Below are 16903 nucleotides of genomic sequence, written 5' to 3' on the forward strand. Positions count from 1 at the left end.
TAGGCCAGCCTGTTGCAGCATGAGTTTTCTGCTCCGGAGAGAGAAACTGACACATGATTGATTTTTGTGGAGCAACACGAAAAATTATATACAATGATTAAAAAGTGTTTGCTGGCTAAGTGGCTGTAGTCCAAGACTAAAGCAGAGAATTATATCCCACCCTGAAGTGCGAAAGCGTGGCTTTACGTTACAGAATCTATCACGAAATCTTGCTTTCAAAGAATGTTCTTGCCACATTATTTGATACACTGCAGCAGCAGTATAGACTTAAGTACAACAATCAATTTATAGATTTATTTGGGAGGAAGTGTTATTTAACGGTGATGCTACTTCTGAGTAAATATGGACAGACTCAAGCTACGTGTCTTTGGTGTCAACATCCTAAGTACAATTATCTCATGGAGGCAGAGGTTCACAGGCTTCATGCTAGAATTCTGTACATGAAATGTTAATCAGTGAAGCAACAAAGTAGTTAATATATCCACTGTTTGGGCAGTAACTGGATAGAATCGTGCCTCTTTATGTCGACAGCGATTATGTCAACAGCCTAAGTTAATTCCACTACAAGCAATTCCAGTAATCTGAAGAATGCTTCCAAACAAACCTAAAACAATTCTACTTCATGTATGAAACATACTTTAATAGTTTTATGTAAACTTAATCTTTTACAATAATGAGCATTGCAACAACAAATGTGGTAACGTGGATGCTTTCCCCCCCTTTCAGAATTGACAGTTTCTTATGGCTTACCTACTGGCCAGCCTTTCAATAAAGGATGTAGAGAGCAAATACCACTCTCTGCTACACAAAGTGCCACTTTCAATTCAGATGACTTTGAATCATTGTTGGTGATTATCATAAATGGTAGCAACTGCAGGACCAATTGATTTAAGAGATCTTTATTATCTTTTAGAATCTCTTCTTTAATTAAAAGATGTAGTGTAACTTCCAGGATCTTGCCCCTAGTACACAAAAGGAAAAGAGAAGAATAAGTTTTAACCACATCTCCCACATGCAGAACTCTATGGACAAGTTCTGCACGTAAATTCACCTTTTTTCCAAGACACATTTTAGCATTTTTAACATGGTTTCATGTTATATAAGCATCTTTACAGTAATCCAATAAAAATCAATTAGCACTAAACCATCTACTGGCAAAGGGGACTTATAATCAGTCTGTTAATATAGGTTAATTGGCCATCAGTCTGCTGAAGAACACAAAGCCTGAGTCCTCTCAGTTATAGAGAAGAAAGTGACTGTGTATTTAACTTCTGTTTATAATTTTAAAAAAGCTTTACATTTTTGAGTAACTGAATCTATTGTTTCTTTCACAGATGCTAGAATGTCGTCTAGCATGTGCCTAATTCAACTGGAAAATAAGATAAGGAATTTAATGAAATGTGTGCAGTGTCAAATAATTTGAAAAAATATTCAAGGACTCTGCAAAAGATTTCATATTACAATCCAAAGGAAATCACTGGAGGGGAAAAACTAATGTGAAACTCCTAGAGGGAAGTGTAAAAATAATCACTTACCATTTTTCATCACTGAAGAGATCCGCTCTTTCAATGAGACACAACAGACTGAAACCAATTTGTTCACTGAACTTCTTCAAATCAAGCAACATACTCTAGAAAAAAATAACCATGATACATAAGATGACAGAAGTAAACATGATGACATATGGACAAAAAATTCATGCTTCAGTTGTTTGACTAGTTCACTAATAACTAGTGCAAGGCTAATGTGGAGCTGTACATAAAATCTGTGATTTTCAAGTGCTTATCAAACTGAAGGAAAAACTGCGTTTCTAAAGGCCTACTTTTACTGCTAAGTAAAGGTAGTCTTTTACTCTACTCTCTCTCTCTGGGGACTTCTGTTGAAAAGTGGTATATAAATATTTGTCATATTTCTACCTCCAATGCAGCAAGAGATGACATAACCACTTCTAGATTATCATCCTTAAGTCGTGTTAGAATTGCTTCTTCTATGAAGGATTCATCAAAGCCCTCCTAAAGGAAGAGAAAGAGAAATTACTAGATGTCATAGACTAATATTTTTGGTGAAGCATCAATTCCAATTCAGAAGCAGATACAATATTGTTTACGTAGTTGAGTTAGTTGTGGTGGCAAGCAATGGGTCAGGTTGTCCATAAAAATCACAGGTGTAGCTCTTAAATGTGTACAAGCTAATCTTTTGAGTGCATCTCAGGAAACTATCATAGGTTAGAATTAGCTGAAGACTTCTGAATTACTATCTTGCATCAGTTATCTCACACCAAGTGCATAGTGCACTTTGGAATTGGGGATAGCAAAAGGGCAGTGAAACATCGAGTCGGTGTCGACTCCTGGCGCCCACAGAGCCCTGTGGTTTTCTTTGGTAGAACACAGGAGGGGTTTACCATTGCTTCCTCCCAGGCAGTAGGAGATGATGCCTTTTCAGCATCTTCCTATATCGCTGCTGCCCGATATAGTACCAGTGGGGATTCGAACTGGCAACCTTCTGCTTGTTAGTCAAGCATTTCTCCGCTGCGCCACTTAAGATGACGGAGTACAGAGACAAAATTAGAATGTAGCTGGAAGGAGTTTGATGTGTTAGTGTTACCTATCTCCGCTCTTGCTCACATTTTAAAAAGTGAAATGTCCTGTATCATTAGCATAAAGAAGTTTTGAATTTCCCCTGAAGAACTGAGAGATAAAATGAAGATTAAATGAGAAATAAATGTAAAATAAATTTACATTAATGTAAACCGCCCTGAGCCATTTTTGGAAGGGCGGTATAGAAATGAAATGAAATGAATAAATAAATAAATAGAATATACTTTTGGTTAGCATAAATATGTGCATTTCCGTTACCACATGAAACAGTGCTTGCAAAACTAATAAGATCTTATTAAAATTCAAAGAATTAATTACCATCACACACACACACTCAAAATGCAGGGAAAACCAACCTTAGATGCTTCAATGATTTCTTTCAAATGCTGAACAGCTAGGACTCTGACTGCTGGTTGTGGGTGATTCAGACTAAGTAGCAGAGATGTATCAGAATCTTCTAGAAACTAGGAATAAGGGTTAAAGTCACCAAGGATACAATCCTATGAACACTTACCTGGAGTAAGTCCCATAAAACCCAGTAGAACTTATTTATAGAAAATATGCATACACTATAGGTATGCTAAATTCATTGAAACAGACTGTTATTCACAATAAAACATGTTAAAATATGCCATCATGTATTTATTATTTCTAAATGTCAGTTTTAGATAGCAATACAGTAGTTCAACACACCTACTTGGAGCCCCACTCAAAAAAAAAATAATCTCAAGGATATCCAGGACCTTATTACTCATGGCAGTTCCGTTCCTTGTGAGTAATGGTACCACAAGTAATGAGGCATTAGATCTATGGTAAAGAGGGAATAGGTTCCAGGGTGGAGGGAGACTTTTTTTAAAGCCCTCCAAACGGTCAGAACTTACTCTGTCGTGCCGTAAAATAATAATAAGAAAACTTTTGAGGAGCAATCAGATCCGAGGTTTAGACGCAATGGCGGTCTAAAAGAAACTGAGGAAGACACGCCCCAACTGCCTTATTTAACGAGGGCACGATCACGTGCAGGGCAGTTGGAGGTGGCACGAGGAGCTAGTCAATCGGTCCGCGAGGTCCCTGCGCAGGCACAGAACCCATTCTTTATGAATGCAACGGATCACTATCCAGATCTTACTCTGGCATGTTCCACAGGTACATGTGCTCAAGAATCCCACCAAAAGATGGAATTACCCCCCCATGAAAAATTGTGGGAAATTCTGGTGTCCCCCCAAAAAATAAACCACAAAATGGCTCCTCCTGTCTCTTCCTGGCTTCCTAAAGACAAAATGGTAGCCAGAAGTGACCTCTGTGGTCACTTCCAGTCCTCTAGGAACTGCAGATACATGGGTTTTAACCCATTAGTATCCATGGACAATGGAAACAGGTGTCAATAAGACATCCTGTTGATACACGGAACCACAAGTAGGGGTTCCGCAAATGATGAGGTTCTCCTGTAGTAACTATGTTTTCTAGTCTTCAAACCAATTTTAAAATAATAATGATAAGAAGAAGAAATCAGACAAGGGAATGAATCTTAGCACAATGGGGAAAGACACAGGTTAAAACAGTCCGACTGTTCCAGACTGACTTAGTGGTCAAAGAACTCCAGCACATGACCCAGGATTCTGGAGCATATTTAGAGTGCACCATCCGTTCACACAGGTCTTTGGGCCTCATTGTTACCCTGTATGAACAGAAAGAGTGCCTTAGAACATACCCACCACTCTTATGTGTCTGCAGATTGCAGTGCTGGCAGCTAAGCTTTCTTGCAGGCAGTCTTACAGCTGTAATAAACTCAAGATATAATGCCGGAGGTCATGTCATCACATCATGACAACAGCCTAGCACATAGCTGCCAAGATCAAGAAGTTACAATCATGGTTGCAGTTCTAGGAGAAAGGGGCTTCTTTCACCAATACGGATATTTTTATTTTTAAAAGTAGGCAGATAAAGTTAATGAGGCTGCTACAAGAATATAACAGACATGACAGAAAAGGTGAAGGCTTGAGGAGTACAGAAAATTACTTTAACTTACCTGGTATTTACCACCACTCACTGAAAGAGAAATAAACTGGTGGAAGAAATCTTGTTCCTTCTGATCTCTAACATCTCTCAGGTACTCCTCCAATACCAAGTCTAGTGTCCTAGGATATCTGTTGTAAGCAAAGACAATGGCCCATCTAGCTCAATACTGTCTACACAGACTGGCAGGAGCTTCTCCAAGGTTGCAGGCAAGAGTCTCTCTCAGCCCCTATCTTGGAGATTCCAGGGAAGAAGCATGGAGTTGCTATTACCAGAGCAGCCCCATCCCCTCAGGGGAATATCTTACAGTGCTCATACATGTAGTCTCCCATTCCAATGAAAACCAGGGAGGACCCTGCTTAGCAAAGGAGACAAGGGAAATGACTTGACTAGCAAGCCAGAGGCTGCCGGTTCAAATCCCCGCTGGTATGTTTCCCAGATTATGGGAAACACCTATATTGGGCAGCAGCGATATAGGAAGATGCTGAAAAGCATAATCTCATACTGCGCAGGAGGTGGCAATAGTAAACCCCTCCTGTATTTTACCAAAAAGAACCATAGGGCTCTGTGGTCGCCAGGAGTTGACACCGACTCGATGGCACACTTTACCTTGACCACAAGACCAGCTCCCCTCCTCAGTGATGGCACCTAAGCAGCATCTCACTGGACATGCCTCAGATCCGGAGCTTGCTGCAGACTTGAGCTATAACATATCCCAATTAATGCCATCATATCATCATCCACATCCTATTGCCAAACAACCTTGCCACACAACATAGTAGAGAATATTGAAAATAATACAAGAACAGAATCCTCTTCTCACCAAAGAACAAGGATTTTCAGTAGACAATGAATACCATTTGGATAAGCAATTGATAGCTAGACAGAGTGTTAGGGAATTCAACCTTTTTAATATCTATATGTTATGTTTTGTACCAGTGGCCTTAACACAGCCCACATTTTATTCATTCTGCCTCTTTTTCAACGTCAGGCTCACCCTGAACCTTTAGGATAGTGGGACGAAATAAATAAAAAGATCTACATGTTTAGATTACAGATTTGGAAACAATATCAGGATGTTTGTTCTATGACCACTGACTGCTACAAGCAGACATACTAGTTTCAGAGATGACAGCAATCTCTCTTCACTTACTTTCTTTCAAAAAGCCTGATCAGAGGAAGCAGCTCTTTATTGATCTCAGCCATTTTAACAGGATCAGAGTCATCCTCTGCACCATAGGAGATATAGTCCTCCAGAAACTTACTGAAAAGGATCAAAATTATCTCTTTAGAAGAAATCACTTTACAGAAAAAACACAGTATATTAATATTATTGTGACAGTTTTCTCAATTCATTTCAAAAGCCAGTAGTACAGACTTTCTTTTGACTGCTGTAAATGTACATGAAATAAATTGGTTCAATAGAAGAGGTTTGCTTACCAGGCCAAAACATGATCCAAGTCTTTTTCTAGTGGTATATTTGCAATTATATCTTCTAGGAGCTTTATGTAGATTTGATTGTGAACCACATCGGATTCTTTCTGTGCTTCTGGAAACAGGCATATTTCATTTTTTCAAAAAGCTAACTACTTTTAAAAATAAGAAATACACATTCAGTGCAACCCTAAGCATATTTACTCAGAAGCCAACCCCTTTGAGTTCATTGGGACCTACTCCTTAGTCAGTGCACAGGATTGCAGCATTACATTCAAAAGACCCCAGTGCTTACTGGGCTGGAGCATGAATTCTGCAGTTCAGCACAGTGCAACACTCTGGCCTTCACTGCTCACAAAGAGAGCATATAGTGCCAGCAGAACCCTATGAGCAACATCCTACTTTGCTTTACTGGCTGACCCTGAAGAATTTCATGCTCCTAAGGAAAACAGAACATCCCAGGACCTCAATCTTATTCATAATACGGAGCATATATTAACATACCTGTCTTTCCATGAATAACTGATTGAACTAGGTGTGGCAATATGTAATGCAGAACTGGACTGACATCATAAACTGTTGATATTCCTTGAAGAGTCATAACCAAGTCGGGAATGTTGCACAAATGAGTAAATGGCCTGCACAAGGAAACATCAAAACAAGTCACAATCATGCTTCTTTTATTACAGTTCCAAAAACTGTCAGCTGTCAACATCTTATTAAGGTGCCCAGCCTCATTAGGCTTGATGAAAAAATATTTCCAAAGCCTTTTCAGCTGTGGCCTCACTGTACCTAGTCCTCTTTGAAGAACTAAGAAATCCCATCTTGCACATTGTAGGAAGCACTCATTCAAGCCAAGCAATTAAGTTAAGTTCTCAAGTAGTTTGCTCCTACTCAGTAAAAGCGGGCACCCAAAGCACACCGGCACATTGCTCTCTTGCAAGTCAGCAGTTCTGTTTTGAGTCTTAGTCTTGTCTCAAGCTCCACTATTCAACTGGGCAATACCATTCTGTGTCACACAATTAGTGCACCTTGTTTGTTGGTACAAAACCCAAATTAAAACCCAAGAGCTGGAAGTTCAATGACCAAAGAAAACAGTCAAATGACCAAAGGAAAATTCAAATCAAAATCTGACTACCTTTATAATTAGCCTCAAAAATTCTGAGCATGCCCTTAAATTTAGGCAAGAACATTTTTCAGCACTGCCCCCAAGCCTCACCATTATGGCAAATAGTAGATTCATGGACCAATTAATGTTGCAGTATCTTTCAAGCACAGAGTAATAATCAACGTACAGGTGAAACTCGGAAAATTAGAATATCGTGCAAAAGTCCATTAATTTCAGTAATGCAAATTAAAAGGTGAAACTGATATATGAGACAGACGCATTACATGCAAAGCGAGATAAGTCAAGCCTTAATTTGTTATAATTGTGATGATCATGGCGTACAGCTCATGAAAACCCCAAATCCACAATCTCAGAAAATTAGAATATTACATGGAACCAAGAAGACAAGGATTGTAGAATAGAACAATATCGGACCTCTGAAAAGTATACAGTGTACTGTGCTTGATTGGCCAGCAAACTCGCCTGACCTGACCCCATAGAGAATCTATGGGGCATTGCCAAGAGAAGGATGAGAGACATGAGACCAAACAATGCAGAATTGCAGGCCACTAATGAAGCATCCTGGTCTTCCATAACACCTCATCAGTGCCACAGGCTGATAGCATCCATGCCACGCCGCATTGAGACAGTAATTGCTGCAAAAGGGGCCCAAACCAAGTACTGAACACATATGCATGCTTATACTTTTCAGAGGTCCGATATTGTTCTATTCTACAATCCTTGTCTTCTTGGTTCTATGTAATATTCTAATGTTCTGAGATTGTGGATTTGGGGTTTTCATGAGCTGTATGACATGATCATCACAATTATAACAAATTAAGGCTTGACTTATCTCGCTTTGCATGTAATGCGTCTGTCTCATATATCAGTTTCACCTTTTAATTTGCATTACTGAAATTAATGGACTTTTGCACGATATTCTAATTTTCCGAGTTTCACCTGTATATGCAAGCTTTGCAAAAATGAAAAAAGCAGTAGCTGACAGTTGAAGAGGTATATTAGCCCCACCAATCACTTCAAACATACTTACTTTTTCCCAAGTCCTTCTCTCTTCTGATTCTGTAGCAGGATGATCAGGCAGCCTAGCCCCTCTTTGATAAGAGAGGGTGTTTTGGTCAAAGTCTTGCTGATTTGTAATGTCAAGGAGTGTGTCAAAGACATTTCCATTTTCACCTTCACAGCTAACTGGCATATGATCATGTAGGTTGCTGCTCTGTAATCCACCAATGAGGATTTCAAACCCTATGAAGAAAAGGAGGAATTAAAAAATTTTTTTTTTACTACTTCGGGCAATAAGACAATATACTGGCGATGAAATACACATTGCATTACTCCAAAGACAAACTTCAAATGACTGCTTTAATGCATAAAATATATTAAAATAACTTACCTACATGGAAACTAGGTGATATAGGAAGCCCATGAAAAAGGAGATTTGTAAAGGAACTAAGTTAAGAATGTAATACAATGGGCTTTAGGTATGTCATCTAGTGAACACATTGTGACATCTCGGGGAAAGGCTGACAAACTGATTTAAGTTAATGATTGACATACTCCACTAAGTAGGAGAGTAGGGGTGTAAAGTTTGAGGGTGGAAATAGCTTTACAAATACCTTTTGTAATAGATAGATTTTCATGGCAGGTACAGAAAACTTTGAGTAGACTTGGAGTTAAGATTAATGTGGTTTGTACAGCACCTATAACTTTATAAGAACATTTAGTTAAATCCCAGCTGTATGATAATAAATGTGAAGGGAGGGATTGTTCAACCTGTGAGGAAGATGAGGGTTTGTGTAAGGTGAAGGGAGTAATGTATAAAATTGAATGTGTGGAATGTGCAGTGTTATATATTGGAGAAACAGAAAGACCACTAATAAAAATATATAAAGAATATCTGGCTGATATGCAGCATAATAAAAATCAAGACAAAATCGTGGGCGAGACATATGAAGGAAGAACACAATGGAAAAGTGAACAAAACAAAAGCATCAATATTGGCTGTGGAAGGAAATTTAATAGATCAAGGAAGCAATGTTCACAGAACTGAAACCTAATATTAATGTTAAGAATGAGATGGAACAAGTCATGGGATACAATGGTCATGGAAAGAGGTAATATCTTACATGTTTAAATTGTTTTAAAATTTCTTCATTTGATTTATTGTTGTAAACCAGCTAGAGACTTCGGTGGTGGGCAGTTGCCAAATTTTGCATGGCTGCTGTTAAGATCCTCCAACAGTTAACTTCTAGCCCTATTTTCTAGATGCCGCTACAAGAGGTTCCTATGTTGGTGTACTATGTATGATTGAATTCTTATCAGAATATAGTATTATTTGGTTGTATGTACATCTGATCTATGATCGGGATAAAGCTATTCATTCATTCAATATGTTAAGTAAAATAATAGATAAATCTTCTCTGCAAAAGGTCTGCTCTCTCATGTGTTATCTACTATCTGTTTCCTGCTTTCAGTTCTCAGCTACTGTACTGAAGTGCCTTCAGCTGGCATACTGCTAAATGGAGCACTGAGGACAGTGTATTGCACGAAACATTTGCTCAATTTTGTTTTAGCTTACAAGTTTTGTGGAAAAATCTCTAAGCTATTTTAGTATCTTTTATGCATTAAAGAGGTCATTTGAAATTTCAGGCAAAGAAATAACAGGTTTTTATAAGAGGTTTTACAGAACGTATTGTGGAAGACATAGACCTACAAAATATTAAACACTTGACCAGATTCAGCACCCCATGAATGAGCCAAATGAATACAGAAGTTCTAATGAAAGCAGGTTTTCACTTCAGTAGAGAGAGCAACTCTACAAACACATCCATTTTCTTACAGGAAGCTGCACACAGGACACAGTCATCTTCACTGAAGTGACTGGAGAAGTCTTAATAGAACTGGAAACTACCAGTTAATACCGAGCAATATCTCATTACTGATGGCGACAATGTTCAGCTTCAACCCATGCAATCAACATTTAAGTTCCATATGAGCCATGGGCACACATCAGGTGGTCAAATTTTCTATACTTGCTACATAAAACAGGGATACTAATTAGATAAGGATCATGAAGTATCCTATAGTCTAATGGATGAAGGAAATATACATTCATTTACAAAAATAAACTGGCTTCAATCTACAATTCAAATACAAACAAAGAAAGAAAAATAGCAAAGTTGTGGTAACAGTTGAGAGAACATGAGAATCTGGGAATAATTATTTGACAAAGTCAGAGTGTCATTTTCGTACACTGCTGGTGCATCTATAAACCATGGCAATCATCACCACCTTTTCCCTCCAAACACACATTCAATACGTTGCTAATGCAAAAGTGTAATCTCCTCAAAAGCTGGAATCTAAAGAGAAAAACTGATCAGGTACCTTTTGGATATAAGGAAGCAATTTAGCAACTATAGTATCAGTTATACTTTCTGCAGCCCCAAGAGCAGACACAATTGTAGAGGCGTAAAAAGTAAACAGGACTCTCAGTTGTGATGAGCTCCCAGGATACAGTGAAAAGGCCTAGAGGAGAAGAAATTTAGAAGAATAAAAACCAAACAAAATAGTCTTGCATCACAGCATGCATGCTACTAGGCACAATTTGCTTTATGAGAGATATTAAGAAAATGTTTGGGCAGGTTCATGCACTCAGCACATGGGAATCCTGTACATATGGCAGAGGAGTTGGTGTGCACTTACCCTTCCCATTGCATATAGCTATTTATTCATTTTTAAAATTTCTATCCTGCCTTTCTTTACATTAACTGAGGATGGCTTACGAAAATAAAAACACAAAACATCTTCATACAACAATAGTCATTCTAAACAATATCAGAGAAAAACAACAGGTTTGTGCACTCCTGGGAGGTGGGGATCCTTTAAGGGGCAGGGAGGGTTTGCCCGCCACTCTCCCCCTGCGAGCACTCTCCCTAAAAGTGTTGGCACGGGGCTGCAGTGTACCTCCCTGCAACCCCGGTCAATGTCATACCAGAAATGACCCCGCCGCCTCTGAACCGGATCGAACATCAGCATTCCAAACTGGTTTGTGCACTTCCCTAAAGGTAATATGTGGCATGTGCTCATAATTTGTGAAATCTCTCTCCCTACCATGTGAGGGGATAGTCTGTGCAAACTGGCCATGTATCCATGGCCATGTATCCATGTGGTGTTACCTTGCACATAAAATATGGATGGAAGAACATGCACCTCCCATATTCCCCGTCACAGTCACAGGATTCCCAGCTGCCAAGCACATGAACCAGCCCCAAGCAACTCCAGTGACAATATTTTGAGCCTAACAATATCTCTCTTTTCCCACTTGATTAATGCTACATTACTATTAAAAATAATCCATTCTTTAGAGAAATAGTCTCTATAGGGAGAGAAATAAATAAATGGTGCAGAACTGACTAAACATGGTCACCAGCAATTTTCATAATTTTTAGAGAGCAATATTTACACTATTTAGGAAATAAAGCCATTGTTCAGATCTGCCCCTTATAAATGAGCTCCACTGCAATTATTTCTATTTGCAACAATCATGTTCCCGATTTGTTGTTTCCTTTTAGTATTGTATTGGATTGTTTGTTTTATATGCTTAATGAGAGTGGGAAGTATTAAATTGACATTACACTGGAACAGCACACCAACCTTTACAGATCTTGTTACTAGACTGCATATGAAATCCATGAAACCGAGGTCTTTGTAGCAGTGTGTAATCAAAGTTCCCCTTGCCAGAGGGACTCCTGGTTTCTGTTATTGAGAAGATCAAAAAGAAAGGATCAGAAGAAATGCAACTAACTGAAATAGCCTACTTTAAAAACACCCATCCAAAGTGGTAAGGGAAAATATGAGTACTGTTCTGTGAACCCTTGCACAAACATTAGTGAAAGACTTCTCACAGTGCAATGCCACAATATATTAGGGGTTACATGTCAGTACAACTGATATGGCAAGTAAGAGCAGCATAGGCTGTGGCATATTAACTCTAGTGTCTGGCCAGTCTTCCCCTTCTTCCTGCTGACTGACCTGGAGAGGCTTAGCGGCTTCAGCCTCAGAGTAAGGAAAGGGGAGGGGATTGAACCAAGTCACGCTGGTTCTTCTCCTTTCCTAGCTGGGTGGTCCTGATGTCCAGTGTTCCCTCTAACAGGGATTCCCAGATGAGGTTCACTACAACTCCCAGCATCCTTTGGCTGGGGATTATGGGAGTGGCCTTTGACTGGGGATTATGGGAGTTCTAGTCTACCACATCCGGGAATCCCTGTTAGAGAGAACACTGTTAAGAGTGTCTGCTTCGCTCTGGAGACCAGAGACACTAACAACAAGCCAGTCTCTTATCCCTGGCCAGTCCCTTATATGCTTTTTCACAGACCATGCACCTCCCATCCACCCCTGCATCGGGCCAAGGCCCTCCGTTATTCCCCTTAAGCACTCATCTTGTACAGCTGGCTTCGGCACATTCCCTGCACCTCCCCACTCCCTTTCCGGCCCCTTCCCTTTGGGAAGCACATCACTGACATCATCTATGTGCGCCTCCCTCACAACTCTTCTCAGCAGCTGCCCAGACCTTGCTGGCTCTGCAGCTGTAGCTCCTGGCTGTCCCGGGGTTCGGGGGTGTGGTTCCCGCCCATCAGCAGGGTGTTCCCCCTCTCTCCCCGGCTGTCACCTGTCCCTGCCTCCACGGAGGGCCCCGTGGACCTGCCCCTGGAGATGAGGACGGATGGCTGTGCCAAACAGTCATAAAAAGAGCTTGTGCAAAGCTTTGCAAAATGCAAGACCTGCTCTGGATCTGGGGAAAATTTCCTCATGGTATGCTCTTCCACTATGCTGGAAGAGCATACTTCTTTAGCATCTACTAGCTAAAGAAACTTTTTACTAGCTGAAAGGCACCTTTGTAGCTAGGCCACAGAAAAAAATATTTCTATATATAATTCTCCTAGGTGTGCCTTGGAATGTGAGTCCCGGTGCTCAGCTGATTGGCTGGGCGGCGGAGGCACCTGATTAGCGGAGGCGCACCCAGGAGGACTGGTCGGCAGTGGGCCCAGCCCACCACAGAGGCCCAGCGGTGGTGAGCCCGGCCCCGCCCAGCGGCGGCCCCGCCCGGCCCGGTGGCGGTATGCCCGGCTGCAAAGTCCAGGTGGCGGGCCCGGCCACAGAGGCCAGGCGCCCGTTGAAGGCCAGGGCAGGAGGGAAACAGGTGGCGGGACCTCCCTGTTCACTGCCCAGGAAGAGGAATGGCGGCAGGGGTGGGGCCCCTTTCGGCTGCCCGCCGCCTAGTAAGGAGGGCCTGTGGCAGCGGAGGTAAAATACTCAGTGCAGGTGGTTGGGGGAGGGAGGGAGGGCAAGAGCGAGTGGGGCAAGAGAGAGGGAGCGGGCAAGAGAGAGGGGCAGGAGAGGAGAAGGAGGGTGAGAGGGGGAGGGAGGGCAAAAGAGTGTTGGGCGGGAGGTGGAGCGAGGGAAGGCAAAAGAGAGTTGGGTGGGAGGGGGCCAATGAGTGGAGCGGGAGGGGGCAAGAGAGAGTGAAGTGGGAGGGAGGGGAGGGGGCAAGAGAGAGTGGAGCAGGAGGGGGGAGCGAGAGGGAGGGGGGCGACAGGGGGAGGAGCGAGAGGGAGGGGGGCAAGAGGGAGGAGGGCAGGAGTGGGGGGACAGCCAGCCTCAAAGAGCACACAGATGCTCTGTGCGGGTCGGCTAGTATAATTTATTTGCCTTCCCTAAATCAAATGCTGCAATCACAACAGGCATTCCAAATATGCAAAATAGCTCATAGTAAGCAGTTCACATTACCTCAAGCTACTGAGAAACATCAATTTTGCATGCTGGTGGAAATACAGTATCTGTACTGTACATTACTATGTCTGTCCTATGTGTGTTTTTGCCTGTTTTCTGCACTATATGAAAATAATCCTTTACCCAGTTACATGAACCTAGTCCCACAGATATCAGTGGTATTTGTGCAGATGTAACCAGCTACTTGACAGCAATGTAGCTCAATCCTACACATGCATACCCACAAGTAATGAATTCAATGAGGCTTGTTATCAAGTCACTGGGCATAGGTTGCAATCCTATGCACATTTATTTGACAGTAGCAACCAGATCCTATGCATGTTTACTTCAAAGGGAATACTACTCAGTTCAGTGGAAATTACTCTCAAGTAGGCAAGAGTTTCCAAGGAAACATGCATTAAGCTTGGGCTGTTAATGCAACGGACAAGTAAGCAATTGTGCTGAAAATTAAACATGCTGGGGATATGATATACTATGAGTTGAAGAAAATCTTTAAAGTGACATTTCTTAAGAGGCCAGAATCCTTCCTGCTGGGAATAGCTGAAAGTGAGTTCTCTAGAAGAAATTTAACATTTTTTATGTATGCAACCACGGCAGCCAGGATAGTATATGCACAGAAATGGAAAGACACTAAAATGCCCTCAAGAGAAGACTGGTTGATACAAATTTGGAATATACTGAGATAGCAAAGCTTACAGCACTTATAAGAGACGAACATTTGGAATCTTTTAAAGACGATTGGGAACCATTTTTGCTTTACTTAAAGAATTATTTTTCTAATATGGACTTTTCAGTAGGGTTTGAAATATAGTAATAACAGCAGGTTGGGTTGTGTAAAATTGAGTAGTATTGTGGAATACGTATGTTTTGAACTATTATAGCAATGGTTTATATGTATAGTTATTGTGAACTGAGCAGATAGGCAAGCGGGAAGTCAATATTTACTTATGTGTAGAATTAGATAAATGAATGTAATTTGAATGTAAAAACTATTGTAAAATCCAATAAAAATTTAAAATAATTTTTTTTAAAATTTAAACATGCTGAATCAAAATACTGGGTTCTTCCTATTATTTTGATGAAAGGAATTGATTGTATAATCAACAATTATAAAATCTTAAGAAAGCAAAACAAGAAGCAAAGGTACAAAAAAGGGAAATGTACACAGCCAAAAGGAGGCACCAAGAATGGTGCCCAAACTTCTTTTGCTTCAAATTTTTTTTAACATTTGTAGGTATATATTTGACCATACTCAAAGTCTTCCTCTAGAAACAGGAAAAAGACATGAAAGAGACAGAAACACAAATATGAGTCTCCTGTGGAGTTCTAAGTGCTAATGTATATTGACAGAATAGCCCTCATCAATTCAGCACTATCACAGAGAACAGCATCAAGAATACAATTTCTGATACATCTACCATATTTCAGTACTTCACCTGAATTGGATGCAGCCAATGCCACTTGTGAGTTGGATCATTAATTTTTAAAAGCTGGATAACTCGCACAAACAATTTAGTCTCATGATAGGGCAATACACAACCAACCAAACTGTCCTGGTTGTAAAGATGAATATGGAACCTAACAACAACAGAAAAGCAAACACATGATTAAACAGAGTAATTTCTGAAATAAGAAAATTTGCCAATAGCTCTGAGCCATGTCTGCTGAGTATGATGCAATGCCAGATAATAATTAATCTAAACTGGCTACGGCTTCACTTAATGATACCCTAATGGTATACTTGCAGAAGGACACTATGCTAGCATAAGGATGTTCTGCAGGCAACTTCCATTAAGTCTGGTGCTTGAGTTCCAGAGTAGTGTTTTGCTACAGCAAGCACACCTCATCTGTTGGGAATTTTTACGCAAGAGGGTGTAACACAATAGTACTATTCCACAAATCCTCGTTGTTTAGCACAGCTATGCGAACTTCTTGCACTAGTGCAACTTTGTTCTTTATGCAAGTGCGTTGTTATTCAGGACGTCAGCCATTATTCCAGAAGGCACAGTGAAGGTCCCACCCCTTCACCATTTTATGTAAAAACTCTATATACTTCTGGAATAACACCAAATACTAGCTCTATTCAGGCATTATAAAAACTGTGGATGCTGCACTCGGAACAGAATGTTCCAAGAGCACACTGTGAAGTCCTGCCCCCACATTGATGTGGTCAGAAGAACACCCACCCGCCATCTTTGGTTCCAGCATCTGTCTCAGAGACATAAGCTGTATTTGTGGACAGATTCCTCCTGTGAGCATAACACCAGTGGATGCTTCAGAGTGTACCTTTGGGGATGCTGTCCATGAGTACAGCACACCCATACACTGTAAATGAGTGCAGCATCCCTGATTTTGTTTTAAATATAATGCCTTTAAAAGGTTCCTTGCAGCCCAGCATTGTCCCGGAAGTTGTAACAGTTCAGGATACCTGAACAGCAATTCCCCCCTGCCCATATACCTTTTAATTTTAGGGAAGTTCACCATAAATTATGTTTCAGAGCTCCCGATTTAGTGAGCCATAAATGGATTACCTGTGAATCAGCCACTCAAGACACTTCTGTGCAGGTTTAAGCATAAAGTAAGGAGATATGTGAATTAGGAACAATGATATGCTTTCATCCAGTTGTTGGTTTACTGATTTAGTTTGGACACTACGCTCCAGACCTTTGGACATTTGACTGAAAAGCTTTGACTGAAATGTCTCAAAGGATGGATCAATCCCAATCAGCTCTTCAAGGCCAGTGCACCCTATGAAAAATGAGAAAATAGTTCATTCATTTTTTAAAGGCCAGTTTGGACAGCAGCAGATAATCCTATGCAGTGTAGCACTGGAGAAGAGACCAGGTCTGACCCAGCAGATCTGTAAGTACAGCTGCTGATTCGCATGTACATGGCCACACATGGTCAGATGTTACTTTCTCCATGCAAATACAGATATATCCCA

At 40.7% G+C, this 16903-nt stretch overlaps 1 protein-coding gene across 1 annotated transcript in view; it reads right to left on the bottom strand.

Moving 5' to 3' along the window:
• HEATR1 (HEAT repeat containing 1) overlaps positions 1 to 16903 on the bottom strand; it is a 68264-nt gene that overhangs the window by 43923 nt on the left and 7438 nt on the right. Inside the window, exons 4-16 of the mRNA XM_053300104.1 lie at positions 16491 to 16707; positions 15396 to 15537; positions 11824 to 11925; positions 10555 to 10695; positions 8204 to 8415; positions 6549 to 6682; positions 6051 to 6159; positions 5764 to 5874; positions 4624 to 4741; positions 2954 to 3061; positions 1917 to 2012; positions 1536 to 1630; positions 751 to 962 (exon numbers count right to left, since the gene is read on the bottom strand). Coding sequence (XP_053156079.1) covers positions 751 to 962; positions 1536 to 1630; positions 1917 to 2012; positions 2954 to 3061; positions 4624 to 4741; positions 5764 to 5874; positions 6051 to 6159; positions 6549 to 6682; positions 8204 to 8415; positions 10555 to 10695; positions 11824 to 11925; positions 15396 to 15537; positions 16491 to 16707 — 1797 coding nt within the window. The remainder of the gene's footprint in view (positions 1 to 750; positions 963 to 1535; positions 1631 to 1916; positions 2013 to 2953; positions 3062 to 4623; positions 4742 to 5763; positions 5875 to 6050; positions 6160 to 6548; positions 6683 to 8203; positions 8416 to 10554; positions 10696 to 11823; positions 11926 to 15395; positions 15538 to 16490; positions 16708 to 16903) is intronic.

This window comes from Hemicordylus capensis, chromosome 1 (genome assembly GCF_027244095.1).
Source record: "Hemicordylus capensis ecotype Gifberg chromosome 1, rHemCap1.1.pri, whole genome shotgun sequence".
Lineage (NCBI taxonomy): Eukaryota > Metazoa > Chordata > Lepidosauria > Squamata > Cordylidae > Hemicordylus > Hemicordylus capensis.